Genomic DNA, 15,765 nt, shown 5'->3' on the forward strand with positions numbered 1-15,765 from the left:
CACCTCCCTTTATTTGCAGTTGAGTTATTGCGAACACCGGCACTCGCGGCTGCGCTTGCGAGAACAACCCGAGAATCATATCAGCGCTGTGATTTGAGTTTCACACCGCAGACGGGCTAAGTTAAGGTTGTCAGGGGGAGAAAAAAAAATCCTGAGTCTCCAGGAAATTAGCACATGGCGCACACTTTCAGCTGAGATGGTCACAAAAGTCAGGCGTTGCTGGGAATGAGATTTTTATGAGGGGCGCAGATTTAAGGGTCTGTCACTCGAACGGGACGCGAAGCCCTTCTCGGCGCGCCGCTCGCGAGGGCGAGACGGCTGCCCTTGGCCGTCCCTCCGAGACGCACGGCACACGCGCGGCGCTCAGGCGCCAGTCACACGGCGCACGTGCCACATACACACACACACACACACACACATCCCAGAGGTGGATCCGCACGCGCCCCGCACTTCACTCCTTTCCGTAGAGATTTGGCCACCTTGGGAGAAAAGGGCAGGTGAAGGTTTGTTAATATTCGCAGACGTGCAGAGTGTGAGACTGCTTTGCCGGCTGAGACGTGGGGGGAAGACCCCCACTGTCCGGGGAGAAGCCCGTTAGTGGGAGACCGATCTGTCAGATCCTCCACAGATGGAGAAAGATCTGTCTCCATTTCCCCCGAATTAAAAGCTAATTTTGTCAGCACAGAACAACTTGAATTTGAAACTTCTTTTTTGGCAGTGAACTCTTCGCCGCACTACTGGGAAAGGTGCATGTGGAGAGTGAGCTGACAGCCGGGTCTGGTGAGATGGGAACTGAACAGGATTTTCTTAAAGGACCGCTTACATGCTGAAGGGTAGTTCTGTTCTATATGATGTTAAATTCTTCTGTGATTTTTACGGATACAATTCTTACTTATGTATACCATCACTATATTTTAGTTGTCTTTTAGCTTTCAGTGGCGTTGAATCATTCATACTTGAATTTTATATGCTAATTGAAAACTAACCTTTGGCTCTTTTAAATGTGTCCTTTATTAATTACTACACCTTCTGTATTTATGGGGTTTTTTTCTTCGCTGTAGGACGTGTCTCTGGAAACAAATGGTTTTGTAGTTGGAAAATGCCACCCTTCCCTGGGTGAAATGTCCCAATGCTGACAGCTTATAATGATGGTTTGCCATTGAGCTGTGGTTGCCAAGTGCGAAGCTGAACCCTCTGTGACGGGGATGATCTGTCTCCTCAGTATTTTTATTTTTCTCCCTCTCAGTCTCTCTCCTACCTTTTCACTCCATTTTCTCTGTCTTGCACACACACACACACACTGGCATGCACACACACACACGCACACTCACATTCACACTTACGCACACACACTCACACGCACACACTCACGCACACACACACACACTCACACTCACACGCGCGCACACACACACACACACTCAGAGGATCCCCTGGAGCTCCCAGTACATATTTAGCCCAGGAGAAACGTATCTCCACTTAATGATCTGCGCAAGCTGATCGGCTGACAAGGGCTGTGTTCCCCCAAGTTCACCGAAGCGCGCAGTCAGGGGTACTGTCAGGGGCGGGGCGGGACGGGGGGAGGCGGGAGGAGGAGGGGGGAGATTAATGGTGGAATATTGCCTGTGTGGGTTCCATGGGGGGAAATGAGGGCAGCTCAAGGTTGCTGTTTTTTTTTTTTTTCTTCTGCATCACGCTGAATTTACGAGTATCCGTAGAGGCGGAGTTACTGCCTGCTTGGGTTTCCTCACCTTCCAACGCCCTGCCCCGGAGACTGCCCCCCCCCCCCAGCCCCCAGATCCCGCACCCTTACAGAGCTTAATTTGCTGGCCGCGTTGTCATATGAGCCAAAATGTCCACCCATGTGTTCATACAGATACTCAGCCTGCAACATTAAATATATTCATTCAGGTAACAGTAACAGGATTACAATGAGAAACTACACACTAAATGAGCAAGAGAATGGGGTTTTCTCAAGCCAGGGAACACAAAATGAACCCCAATGTGGCAAATTGTGTTATTATAAAAACCTTTTATAGTCAAAACAGTTCACATTGCAAAGGAAAAGAGTGGCCTTCCAAAGCTTTAATATGCTTAAGGTCATTTTGACTGTTTTAATTTGAGCGTGCACTTCGCTGATACATGTTCTGATTTTGCTCCCCATGCACAGTGTGTCGTTTCAGAGGACACCGTATGATTAATGATGTAGCACAGGTGGCCAAATGTAAAATTAATTACCTGCGATCCGACAGTGTCAGTAGCGTTTAGCATATATTTTCTGCTCAGACAGGTCCCCCCTCTTCTGCTCTGCGAGAGTGGTGGTTTGGCCGCAGGTTATGAATGATAAGGAGCCTACCACAGCGTTTGAAACCTGGGTGGTGAATACCGGCCTGGTGGCTGTTGGTTAATGTTTGTCTGATTTAATCATTCTCATTCACCAACGGTGGCAAACTGGGAGAGGCGGGTTTCTGCGAAACCGACAGAAGGGAACTGCGCATTCTTTTCATTCTTCCCATCGGATTCAGTTACCCTGCGCAGTAACCCAGGTCTCACCACTAGGGGTGGTGAGTGTAAGGAGGGAAAACGGTTTTAAAAGTTTCAAGTCTGGGGGCTTGGTACATGGGGAACAGGCTGTGAATTTAAATTTAATATGGAGCTAATGCAAGCCTTAGTCTGACCCTGTGTTTGTCTATAGGCAAGGAACACCCCAGTGAATAAGAGCCCATTTTTATCCATTTTGCTGGCTGTTCAATGGGACCCCCCACCCCCAGGAGTCACCAGACCACAGTTTAGAAACGAGTTCAGTGTCACGTTACTCTTGATATGTCATATGAAATCAGTATAGCTTGCATTAGCCTCAGGTTGTCCTGAGTGAAGCTGTGGGAGCCTGATAGCTGTCAGTTAGGAGAGAGGGGGAATGGAATGGCTCGGTAGCGCTTCATATGCCGGGCTTATTATGGAGCCTGGAAATTTATCATGCACGTCAGCTAGGTTTTTGAAGTGGTTCAAGGGCCCTTTATAGTGTTCCCCTCATTGAGCCGCTGAAGGCTCGTGACTATGGCACGGGTGGCGGGATCGAACCGGCGGCCGAGGGGAACGAGGGGAAGCTTAACGGGGGCTGTCCAAAATCATTTTTCAGAAGTCCCGTGCGCCGATCGTGTTTTCTGAATCAACAGCAACGGTGCGGTTCTGCCACACGGCTCTGATTACTAATGCATTTCCTTGGGTTTTTTCTTCTTCTTCAGAAGCCGGACTCAGCCTCGTGTAAAGGTGTAATAGAGCCATCAGTCAGGGGCCCGGATCAATTATCGAGGAGGTCCGCGCGGCATACCGAAATTCCTGTTATTTTCTCCTTTCGTATTTGTTATTTCTTGTTCTCCCACCGTATCGCTTCGAGGGGAAGGAATTGTTTTTGTTTTCCTCTCGCTGTGAGGAAAGGATTACTCTCGGTCAAAAAATTTTTTTTTTTTGAAATCTGATACATTTTGTCCCAGCGAAGGTGAAGATTAAATGCTGTACTTCATAGTGCTGGGTATTGAGTCAGCCCTTCCCCCCTGCGAGCCGTCTCCCTAAAAACCACTGCAGTGTTTCCCTGAGCTGGGGCTGCTCCTGAACGCTGTTTCCCTGAGCTGGGGCTGCTCCTGAACGCTGTTTCCCTGAGCTGGGGCTGCTCCTGAACGCTGTTTCCCTGAGCTGGGGCTGCTCCTGAACACTGTTACCCGGCTGCTGGTGGCTGCCAAGCTTCAGATGGGCTCAAACCTGAGACAACGATGTGGCAGTGTAGTGTAATGGGTACGGAGCTGGACTTGTAACCTAAAGCTCACAGGTTCAATTCCTAGATAGGAAACTGATTTTGTACCCTTGAGCAAGGTACTTAACCTGCATTGCTTCAGTGTATATCCAGCTGTATAAATGGATGCAATGTAAAATGCTGTGTAAAAGTTGTGTAAGTCGCTCTGGATAAGAGCGTCTGCTAAATGCCTCTAATGTCATGTAATGAAACCGGGGGACGTGTTCAGATGTGCTTCATGGCAAACGTGATGAAGGTTGGCTCATGTCTTTCCCTTTATCAACCTGACCCCAGTTCTCTATGGTGTGGGTTTGAAGCACAATATCCTCTCCTCTCTTCCTCCTCCTCTTTCCTTTCCTTCACTTTCCTCTCTTCCCCTGTCCTTTCCTCCTCTACCATCCCCTCATCTGCCCCCTCCCCTCCCCCCTGCTCTCTTCCTGCCCCCTCCCCTCCCCTCCCCTCCCCCAGCTCCGTTCCCCTCCCCTCTCCCCTCCCCTGTTCCCCTCCCCTCCTCTCCTCCTGTCCTCTCCTGTCCTCTCCTCTGGGCTGAGGGGGGTAGGTGTGGTTTGAGTGGCGTTTTTGGCGCCGTGCTTCCTGCTCGTAGTTATTGATCGGCCGCGCTCTTTAATCTTCCGGCTCTGTGCTGCTGTCAGGTGCGCTTCTGCAGTTCGGTCTCTGTCAGGCTGCTGCTCAGCCAGATCCGCCCCCCCTACAGCCGTGAGGCACACCCCCCCACCCACACCCACACCCCCACTGCTATTTCTGTCACTGTGTCTGTCTCTGCATGGATCTGTGCGTGTGAGTATGTGGGTGTGCACATGGATCTGTGATCTGTGTGTGTGTGTGTGTGTGTGTGTGTGATATGTATCTACAGATGGGTGACAAATTAAAGGAAAAACCTGAATGATACAATTAAGCAATTAACCTCCTATCATGACCTGTGGCATGGGGCGACATAGCTCAGGAAGTAAGACCCTGTGGCAGTCGGAGGGTTGCCGGTTCGATCTCCCACCCTGGGAGTGTCCCTCAGCAAGACACTGAACCCCTAATTGCTCCCAACGAGCCTTTCACCGTTGGTGTGTGAGTGTGTGTGTGCGAATGGGTGAATGAGAGGCATCAATTGTAAAGTGTTTTGGATAAAAGCGCTATATAAATGCAGTCCATTTACCATTTATGTGTAAAAATAATGAGCAGGCCCAGCTGACCTCGATTTTGGATCAAGATGGCAAGAGAAAAAGACCTAAGTGACTTTGAAAGATGCTTTCATGTGCACGTCCGTGTGTGTGCGTGTGCGTGTGGGTGCACATGCAAGTACATATCCATTCATGTGTTGTCTTTCTGCACTTGTTTTTTGTTTTCTTCTCAGCCGTGTTGGGTTAGGGTTAGGGTCCATAAGTGAATTATAAACCGCACACCTTCAGTTTTCACCTCAGAGCTTGTGGGCATGTCAGTCATACTTATTCTGCATTCTGCAAGTGAGTCCATTTAAGACTGTGCAGAAGGTGGCTCTGAAAATGAAACCCAGGGTAAGTCTTTGGTTGGATGTTAAGAGCGTTTGTAAATTTCCCTGTTGAGGGGCCGTTGATTTGACATTCGCTTGCGAAAGCAATTTCCTCAGGTGTTCATTCTCAAATACATCTTGACTTCCTGAATGCTTTTACCTCTAATTTAAGAAAACATGATAACTGTTGGATGAACTTCAGGCCATCGTTCAGAGAATAGCATTTGGGGAAATTTAAGATACTAAGTGTATCCATGGCAGAATACATGATCGCTTTCCAATACACTTAGAAATGAAAAGCGTATTATATACTCAAATGATGGATTTTGCTTGGTCATAAGTCCTCTATTGGCTTGTGTAATTTATGATGTGGTTAAAAATGTTTTGTCCAATTGCATCAAGTCTGCATTCTATGACAGCAGATATCGAGGCAGTCCCAACTTGTTTGAAGACTTACTCTTCCTGTTTGAACAATAGAATATCTCTATAATAAGGTATGTATTATATCATATTAAGAAATAGACGAAGTGTTTTTTTTAATTGGAGGACTTGGATGATTTATTGAATGAATTATATTTTACGATTGCAGCTGGATCAGCCTTTGTGAAGGTGTGGGTAGCAGTTATCAATAGCTTGATCATAAAGGATAGGCACACATTTCTGTAATGGTTATCCTGAAAGATTACCCTCGTAGTCAATTAAATTGAAACCTACCCTACCTCTGAGTCAACCGCATACATAAATTCAGTTTGTTATAACCATTACATTTTCAATTTGTAGTTTGAATGCAATAATAATTCAGTTCATTAAGGTGAATAATTTGGGTCTTGCAAGCATCAATACTGTTCTAACTTTTGTTAAAACTTCTTTGGAGTTCATATGTGTTGGTCCCTGTTGCTGCGGTTAACAGTGAGTTCTGAAGCCACTAGGGAATAAAATGCTGAGTGTGGTGGTAGTTGATTAATCACATGTGGCATCCTTGCTCCTTGTAAACCCAGACTAATTGAGTTGGCCTTTAGGTGACCTCATTTCCTCTTTCATTCTCTGCCAACTTGTACTTGACTCTTTCTGTCTCTTTCTCAGCTTTTCTTTCTCGCTCTATCTCTGTCTCTGTCTCGCTCTCTAACTCTCTCTCTCTCTCTCTATCTCTCTCTCGCTCTCTCTCTCTCTCCCTCTCTCCCCCTCTCTTTCTCTCTTTCTCCCCCTCTCCCCCCCACTCTCTCTCTCCCTCTCTCTCTAACTCTCTCTCCCACTCTCTCCCTCTCTCTCTCTTTCTCTCCCCCTCTCTCCCCCCCTCTCTCTCCCTCTCCCTCTCTCTCTATCTCTCTCCCTGTCTCCCTCACTTCCCCTCTCCCTCTCTCCCCCCCTCTCTCTCTCTCCCTCTCTCTCTAACTCTCTCTCTCTTTCCCTCTCTCCCCCCCTCTCTCTCTCCCCCTCTCCCTCTCTCCCCCCCTCTCTCTCTCCCCCTCTCCGTCTCCCCCCCACTCTCTCTCCCCCCTCACTCCCCCTCCCTCTCTCTCTCTCTCTCCCTCTCTCTCTCTAACTCTCTCTGACTGGCTCACGGTCCCTGGCTTCCATGCAAAGTGTATTGACCTGGGTCCCCGCCTGCGCCGAGCTCAGGCCTCCTTGCGGAGGTGTGCGGGCGCTCGGCTCAAGCGCGGCGTTTCGTTGGCTGTCCCTGTCACCGCGCTGCCGCAGCCCCATATTTCTCCCGCCGGAGATTGATGCCGCGGCGAAGCCGTCCTGACTGCTGAGCGCTGCGGCGACAGAGACAAACGGGACGAGCGTCCGCGTGCTTCACGGCCCGTTAGGAGAGGGCGAGAGCGAGAGGAGGGGGTGAGACCGAGAGCAGTCCGCCCCTCACTGAGAGGGGCGCCGGCAGATTGCGCTAAAGCAGCTAAAGGACCAGTACGCGCCATGTTTTCAGCGCTTACATCAGATGCTTATTTGCCCAGTGTAAAGAGTGCAGGTCTCATGCTGTTTAAGCCAGCAGTACATCACGCAGTGAAAACATAGTTCACAAAGAGTTTGCTCCAGGTATCTACGTTGCTGTTACTCTGCTCTTGAAAACAGGATTTTTAGGTATTGTTCGGAGAGTTTTCCTCTGTTTGAAAGACATGGAGCCTGAATTGACCCACCCACTGTGCACTCTGTGCATAAGCGTGAAGGACACAGTGATGTTTCTTTTTGTGTTTGCACATTTTTTGTTCATTTCAGCTACTTCCAACCTATAATGCATAACTTTCTATAAAAAGTAACATGATTAAGTTCAGTGTACAAGGTTGAGGGCAAACTGCATTGCAGTTAAAGTGTCAGTCCCTTCTCTACCCTTTCACGTACAAGGGCACTTACAAAAAAAATATACAGCAGTATATTAACATTGACTATGTTACTAACATTTCCTCCCACAGTCCAAAGACATGCAGATAAGCTAATTGGAGTCTCTGAATTTCCAGTAGGTATGAGTGATTGAGTGAATAGTGAGTGAATGGTGTGTGTGTACCCTGTGATAGATTGATGACCTGTCCAGGGTGTATTGCTGCCTCTGGCCCAAAGCACACTGGGACAGGCTCCAGCACCCCTTGCAACCCTGACCAGGATAAGTGCGTATAGATAATGGATGGATATTTCAGATATTACTTTTTTGAATAATTTTCTGTGAGATATATGTTTGCTATATTTCTCATAAAATACAAATATTTACAATATATTGTAGTTTATTCCATTTCTGAGAATTTGGAATATGTGGCCGTTTTCCTGCTATTCCACCGATGTGATTTCCATCATTGCTAGCCCCATGATTGTGTCTGCTACTGCATGCCCTGCACCCTAAATAAGTGGGAATCTTTCTCAATGGTGGGAGAGGAACTGTGAGGGTCTGCACATGAAATTCCCTTGAAGTCCTTTACGAAGAATTTCACCATTTCTGTAATGAGTGTTTAACTTGCTTGTGTATTTGTATAGACAACAGTCATGTGGCTTGTTGAGATACTAACCATATTTACAGCATTTCTGTTATTTGTTCTAAATTCATTTGCATAATGCTTATATTCTTGCGGGACTCGTGGTTGTAATACCCTGTGGTAACATTTGATCCCAAAAGATCCGTTTTAGTAGTGTGTTATAATACCGAAGTATCCTTGTTTGAGGCTCTCTTACTGGAATATCATTGTTTCTTTCGCTTGCATTTCTCCCATCCAGTTTCAGAGTACTCAGTACTCACCCAGTATGTTTATGTGCTGGTTACCCATCCAGTTTCAGAGTACTCTGTACTCACCCAATATGTTTATGTGCTGGTTAAAACGTGTCTGGTGCAGTGCTTTGGCAACCTGAAGGAAACCGTACAGATTGAAATTTACTGGTTTGTGAATTAATCAGTGGATGCCATTGAACACTGTGTGAGTGCATCCTGTTCCCCGCAGATGGCCTTACTGTTGTTTCCAGGCCTATAAAATGCTTGTATTAGTGTTTATTTTGTAAATTTGGTGGTGTCGGAATGGGGGGGGGGGTCGGGGAGCAACGCTATCTGGACCTTACTCTTTGAAAGTTGCCGGATTCCATGCAGGTAGTTTCTGGAACTGGCACTCTAAATTCAGAGGTCACGGGTCCTATTCCGGCAGGATCCGCCACAAATGAAACATTATTGGTTTCATTATTGTCTCAGTACTGGTCACACACCCTTGTGGGAACTAGAGAAGACTTTGACAAAATGCATATAGTGGGTCCTCATCCTTGCTTCAATTTCTTTTGATGTCACATTTTGATGAAGCCCAAATCGCCCCCGCCCCCCTTTTTGTTTATTTAACATATGCGTGTAACATACTGTGTTTATGCGGTGTAGGAATTGGCGAGGAATATGGAATATATGGCACTGAGTAGTGTTTTTGTGCTGGCCATGCACCTGTTAAAAACAAACGTTTCCAAAGTCGCTCGTCACGGCGGAGTCGGAGCCTCGATTCCGCGCGTCGCCGCGGTGACATCATACCCAGCACGCTCGCAGCGTTGTGATCAACGCGGCATCGACACCATCTGGAGACGACAGACCCCCCTCCGCCTCGCTGTGAGCCAAGAAGAAGATTGCTAACAGCGTGATTATGCCGTCATTTGATTATCCTGACAGCGTTTGCTGGCCCTTGGCTTCGTCCTTGCTAGGATCGCCTGGGGCTTTTTTTTTTCAGAAGTATAACGGGAGTGCGCACGTTCGTGTGTCGTGTCTGTCTGTCTGTCTGTCTGTCCGTGTGTGTGCGTATCTGTGTCTGTTTCTATCTGTTTCTGCATATCTGTGCATCTCATCTGCCTCTCAATTCAACCGTTACTTCTGAACCCCCCTATGTACTGTTTTAAGAGATGTGACCTCCACACTTTTTTTATCGAACACAGTTGTTGACCAGGTGATATGTGATGCTGCTCTTGGTGAGGAGAATAAAGAATTTGGTTGAGGTTCAAAAGACAAAAAGTTGTGAGATCCAGCCAGTGTCTGTACTGGATACACCAGCTGAGATTGATGGGTTCATCTTAGGAGTATGATGCACAAAAAATGTACTTTTCTGAAAAATAGACTGGTGAAAAATAACTTAGCAGTGGCAATGCCTCAGCAGATTGGTGGAGCGTATGGAAAGGAGGGGATTGGATGAGACTGGGTCAGGTGGTGTGGTAGGCTACCGGCAGGTAGGGGTGGCACAGTGGAGAGGGCCAGCTTCATTTCCTGTTTCTGTGTTGGTCGTGGGCATTGGCCCGGCACCACCTGTGGCCCACAGCGTTGGACCGCAGCGGCGGGTCTTGGGCACGGAGACGGTTTTCCACCTGGCACACGCACGCAGGTCCCGTAATGCCAGTCAACCCAATCTGCGGTGCGAATAAGAGGGAACGACAGAGGGCGTAACTGAGATATAATCAATGTTCAATCAGTGTTTGGTAAATTTTCAATCAGCGTTTGATTGTTGCTCCTGGGTGACACGGCAGATGATCCAAACACACTACAGCGCACTGCTGAAGTGTACTACTGACCAGCTGGGACTGGCTTCAGGCCTTTTTCAGTAAAGGATCTCCAGATGCTTAGCTAAATGCTTGGGGAATTTGTAAATCGTCAGCTAATTATGCATTTGGTTGGCACATTCAATCATTCCTTCACACGTTCCTTATAAGACTCTGGACAGATGGTCGACAACAACCGCCCTAATTACCTCATAGTGACGTGTCTTGCTAAATTACCTTGATTTATATTCGTTCTGCTTGTTTATGCGCGGGTTGCCAGTGCAGTAGCGGTGAATGGTCTGATCGTAGATCCATGTGCATTTTAATGCCGTCCTTGATTAAATAAAAATGAAGAAGGCTTCATAAAGTTTAGAAACGTTGAGGTTGCTATTCTGACATTTTTCAGCAGTTTTGCGAAGCTGGAAAGATGGGAAATGTAATAAATAAGGAGTGGTATGATTGGCTGTGATTTTTGGTTAGGTTTCAGCCCTTCCCCCGCTACCCTTTCCACCCAATCAGACGGCAGTAATTAACAGAGGACCTCACATTGTGTCAGACATCAATGGCAATTTTATTAATTAGCTGCCAAAGCAAATAATTTAAATGGCTGGGGATTCTACATAATTGTTTGTAATTAATGTCACGGTGCAGGGTTCAGGTTTATTGCTTGGAGCGTAACCTGCCTTGCTTCTTTTATTGGTGCAAGCTTGGGCCAGAGAATATTATGGTTTGGCACAGTTTGATTATCATCCAACATCTATTTTTTAGCTCAGTTTTGCCTTTTGCTCTGAAATGGACTGTTCTATTGATTACGCTGTCTTTGGGGAGGGGGGTAGGGCAGCAAAGATTCTGGGGGGGCTGCCCTCCCCCACCTGCATCCACATCTGCCCTGGTGTACATCCACCCAGTGGCCACAGTGCTTCCACAAACCCCTGGGCACGGCCATGGCGAGGAGAGCATTAAGGCCTCTTTCTGAATTTCATTGACCGGAGGAGAGTGGTATATCACAGGGAATGAGAAATACTGCTTTTCTTGGCCACATTAATTTTCCTCCTTAAATTAATTCAGAGGTTTGTGAAGTGTAGGTTTTACTCAGACTACGTCGATAAAAATTGATGGTGTAATATCAATAAATAACCTTCCAGAGGGAAGAGCTGTTCTCCCGCTGCTGCACATGTCTGTGTTGCATGGAGTGTTCTAGCAGTTCTTCTCACCGAGAGAGTGGCTTTGCAAGTTTAAGGTGTTTAACTATTTTCGTCTAACCAAGGTCACTCTAGGCCTGTCTGCAATTAACGTTTTGTAGCCTGGTTTTTAAAAAGTACATTCTTTTTGTTTTTGTATTGAATAGTACCCTCTGCTGGCTGGTAGCAGGAACATCACAGCCTTTGTGGCCCTGTTTGGTGTTATATTCTCTGAAAGAATTACTGCAAGAATATATTTAGCATATAGATGTGATTTAAGTTTTTAGGCTGAGTGAACTGTTCAATAAAAAAGGTTTTTTTTCTTCTAACTGTATTACATTTGTCAGTGAGTCAGTACTGTATGGCTCAGCACAATCATACTGGTTTAGTTTTTCCTCTTATCTCATGTCTGATGAGGGTTTTTTTAAGAAAAAGGACCCAGGCTGTTTTGACCTTTGACCTCTGACCTTTGACAGCAGTTGATTTTTAAATTGTGTTTTGTTTTTTCTCCCTGTGCCTGCAGGTCGAACTGGCTGAAGCCGTGCTGTGGGCGGCGGGCAGCGCTGTGGCAGGTCTTCCTGCTCAGCGCGGGGTTCAACTGCTTCCTGGTGGCCTGTGTCGTGCTGGTGGTGCTGCTCCTGGCTCTGGAGCTTCTGATCGACACCAAGCTCCTACAGTGTGAGTCTATAATTCTCTGGCCTACTCATATAAGTTTTAAAATATACCCCATCCTGCTCATTTACACAATGCTTCTAAAGTGTGTGTCTATAATGACCTGCTCACATACACTGAGAATATACATACACCCTGACCTGCTCATTTATGCTTCTAAAATATGCATCTATAAACTCTGACCTGCTCATACACAGAGTATAAACATACACCCTTACCAGCTCATTTACACAATGCTTCTACAATGTGAGTATGTTAACCCTTGAACTCTACTGTTTTCTTCCTGGAGACATTTGATTGGCGATGTAGTGCCCATAAATGTAATCCTGGATCAGTTTTTATTGCTCATTATCAAATTATTAAAGTTGACATTGAAATTTTGCATGATTGACAGGTTGCATCACTTTATGTAAAACTGTATGGAATTCATAAGCAGTTTAACAAAGCCATGTCTACTGGAGGTTCACTGGTTCATCATATACCATGGTTTTTTGCATGAACTTTCTTTATAATAGCACTTGGCACTTGATCTAAAGATAGTGTAAACCACAGATCATGCAAACCAGTTTGTACGTATAATTGTATATATTTCAGAAAATTCAAAGTGAATACAAAACCAATATGGTTTGCACCCTTGAGGGAAATTTGTTTCTTATGAAGAGGGGGACCTGTGTAGCAAATTTGGTGAGTCAAGGTCAAAGGGGCCTTGCCACTAACATGATCCGCTTGTATTTGCTAGCTCTGTGCAGCATGTGGCTTCTGTGAAGGTCGTTCTCATTACAGGATAAAATACTGCACCTGGGGGAGACCATAAGGGGCAGATCGCTGCACATCCAGATCAAACCTCAGCTTTTTTATTTTCTTATTTCATTTTATCTTCGTCTGCACATCAGGGATTTTCTGTTTTTAAAAGAACAAAGCCAGTGGGCTGCGTGTAATGCTTTTCAATCTATCTTCTGCTTAAAAATCCCAAAATAAAAGCCACATGCTTTCTTTTATTTGTTTATTTAATTATTTATTTATTTTTGCAAAAACAGCCAACTGCTGACAGGGTGATGTTGTAAACTGGATATAAAGCGTATTCAGAAGGTTGTGATTTTAGTTCCCAGATGGGACGGTGCATTTGCAGCTTGTGCAAAGGTGCTTAGCACACGTTCCCCTCTGCAGCTAGCTGGCCGTGTTAATAGGTGCTAGGTGTAGTGAATGCTGTGCGCACAGCCCTGGACAACTAACTGCTGCCATTCGCAGATCTGTGAAGTGAAGGGTCTGTGCGTAGCTCAGGAGAAGGGAGCCAGGCTGAACAAAACCGCAGCTTGTGTCCTTGTGAGACGGGTGGGTGGGTGGGGGGGGAAAGCTGTGAGTTTTCACAGGTATCTGTCAGTGGGATACCGTGGTTGTTGCAGGATGAATGAGCCCCCCCCCAGGTGTGAAGTGCGGAGCCGAACCGTCCTTTCGCATGTGGCAGGGTCGGGAGGTACCCCATCGATTACAGAGGAAGCAGGCGAGCGCGTGCGGGGGGTGGGGGTCGTATGTGGAGACTTATGGCCTTAACGATTCCTCAGGCTTGTTGCAGGGGGTTGAGGGGCCACAAGTCACTCCGGATATATCGCCGTTTCATTCCCGCCTTCGCCGGCACCGCGAGATGGAGTGGTGACCGAGGCGAGGGAAACCAAGACAAATGGAGGGAGGAAGGATTAGTGGATGAACGAACGGCGAGAAGCAGACAGGCTGGAGATTAATAGACGAGGGGGGCGGGGTGGGGGGGAGGGGGAGAGACAGGGGGGACAAATGAACTGATTGACAGAGCGCTGAATGGAGCGGAGAAGACCGATAGACCGGGAGGGAGACTCACGGAGAACACTGCGGGAGACCAATCGGCCAATGGGCCGGGCGCGGCCCTGGAACAGGCTGATAAATAGGTGGCCGTATTGACCGCGAGCAGCGTGGGGGGAGGGGGGGGCCGTGTGCACGAGGGGGGAACGTGAGGGCCTGTATAAATGCAAATGCCTCTGGCTCCCGGGCTGATCACAACCTGAAATTGATGGAGGCTTGGGGCGGCCGCGGGCGGCTCATGATGGCGCAGACGGCTAATTCCGTGTGATTGGCCCAAATCCCTGCCTTCAGTTCAAGGTCTTAACCTGTACCCGTGATACTGTCTCTGTCCCTTTCTCCAAACCGATCTTATGCATTATTGCATTATGCAGTTATTTCTGTTTAATTAGTTTCGTACTTCAACTGCAAATCCTCACTCCATCCTGCTGAGAGCCCCACTGCCTTGGTCTGTGGCTCTTCTGTGTCATTTCTGACCTCTATGCCTACCTTATCCATTATCAGCAGACGATATAACTTGCTTATCATTTGTCTGTAGTATTTATTATTTGCCTGTGGGTTTTTAGTTGCAGTTTTGTTGCAATATTCAGTTGCGATATTGGTTTTTTTTTTCTGCCACTGTACAGGCCCAGTGAGAATGTGGGGGTTTTGCTAGGTGTTTCTTTCTGCTTTTGCACATTTCGCACCTGAACACGTCTCCCAGACAAGTGTTCCTTTAACACTAGAATTGTTTCGCTGAACGTACTTCTCCTGGGAAAATCAACTGCATTCTGCAACCTGAGCTTTCCCCACAAGTAACGACACATTTTGTGGAGGGTGTTGTTGGCAGTCATGTGATGGAATAGAGACATCACACGTCCTCCAGGTTCGTGCCGAGACGATTGGTCGAGGCGGGAGGTTTTCCGCTGGCTCCAAAGTTTAACCCTGACTTCTTTTTCCATTCTCACCTTTGACCTCTTCTCTTTCGCTCGCAGTTTCCAGTGCTTTCCAGTTTGCCAGCATCATCCACTGGATCAGCCTCGTCATCCTCTCCGTGTTCTTCTCAGAGGTGAGCGGACGACAGGCCCTGCCTCAGGCACTCCGGCCTAATTAAGCTTGTGGGGCCAATCAGAGCTGTGTGGGCGGAGCTTTATTTAAAGTGACGGGAACGTGGGCGATAACTGAAGCCGCGCCAATGAAGAAACCGAATGGGTCCAACTGGGTCTAACTGGGTCCAACTGGGTCTAACTGGGTCTAACTGGGTCTAACTGGGTCTAACTGGGTCCAACTGGGTCTAACTGGGTCTAACTGGGTCTAACTGGGTCTAACTGGGTCTAACTGGGTCCAACTGGGTCTAACTGGGTCTAACTGGGTCCATTCACAACAATGTGAGGCGGGCAGATGCCCCGCTTCACTGGCACTGCATGTGAGGGGCGTCAGGTGGTGGAGGGTATTGGGTGGGTTTTCCATGTCGTCCCTTAATCTAAATACACCTGTGAGTTGCCCCAGTCCTGCAGTCCTCAGGTTTTTACTGCTTGTGCCTGTGAACACCAGCAGCCTGCTGCTTCTGAGGAACGAAGCTACTGGAATAGGCTGAACTGGCAGGTTCCACTTAACGAATACAGGGCTATGCAATCATCTGTCTAAACACCAGACTGAGCTCCGCCCCCAGTCAGTTTATCCTTTGAGTTGCCAGATCCTGCCCATAAGCAGGAATTATTCACTGCAAAAAAAATGTCATTTTGAAAGAGAAGTGAAAACATGAAAGAAAGGTCCCAAGCCATGCAACGACTCCAGTTTTACTGCAATGAGAAAATAGTTAGCTACTGTGTTTAGGC

General features: G+C 47.2%; 1 protein-coding gene across 2 annotated transcripts in view; it reads left to right on the forward strand.

Annotated features, from left to right (window-relative positions):
- The window catches only part of LOC118215483 (transmembrane protein 266-like), a 61,961-nt gene that overhangs the window by 28,973 nt on the left and 17,223 nt on the right, over positions 1 to 15,765 (forward strand). For both annotated transcript variants that reach the window (XM_035396343.1, XM_035396344.1), the window contains exons 4-5: positions 11,970 to 12,124; positions 14,923 to 14,996. In XM_035396343.1, coding sequence (XP_035252234.1) covers positions 11,970 to 12,124; positions 14,923 to 14,996 — 229 coding nt within the window. The remainder of the gene's footprint in view (positions 1 to 11,969; positions 12,125 to 14,922; positions 14,997 to 15,765) is intronic.

Source organism: Anguilla anguilla, chromosome 16 (genome assembly GCF_013347855.1).
Source record: "Anguilla anguilla isolate fAngAng1 chromosome 16, fAngAng1.pri, whole genome shotgun sequence".
Taxonomy (NCBI): Eukaryota; Metazoa; Chordata; class Actinopteri; order Anguilliformes; family Anguillidae; genus Anguilla; species Anguilla anguilla.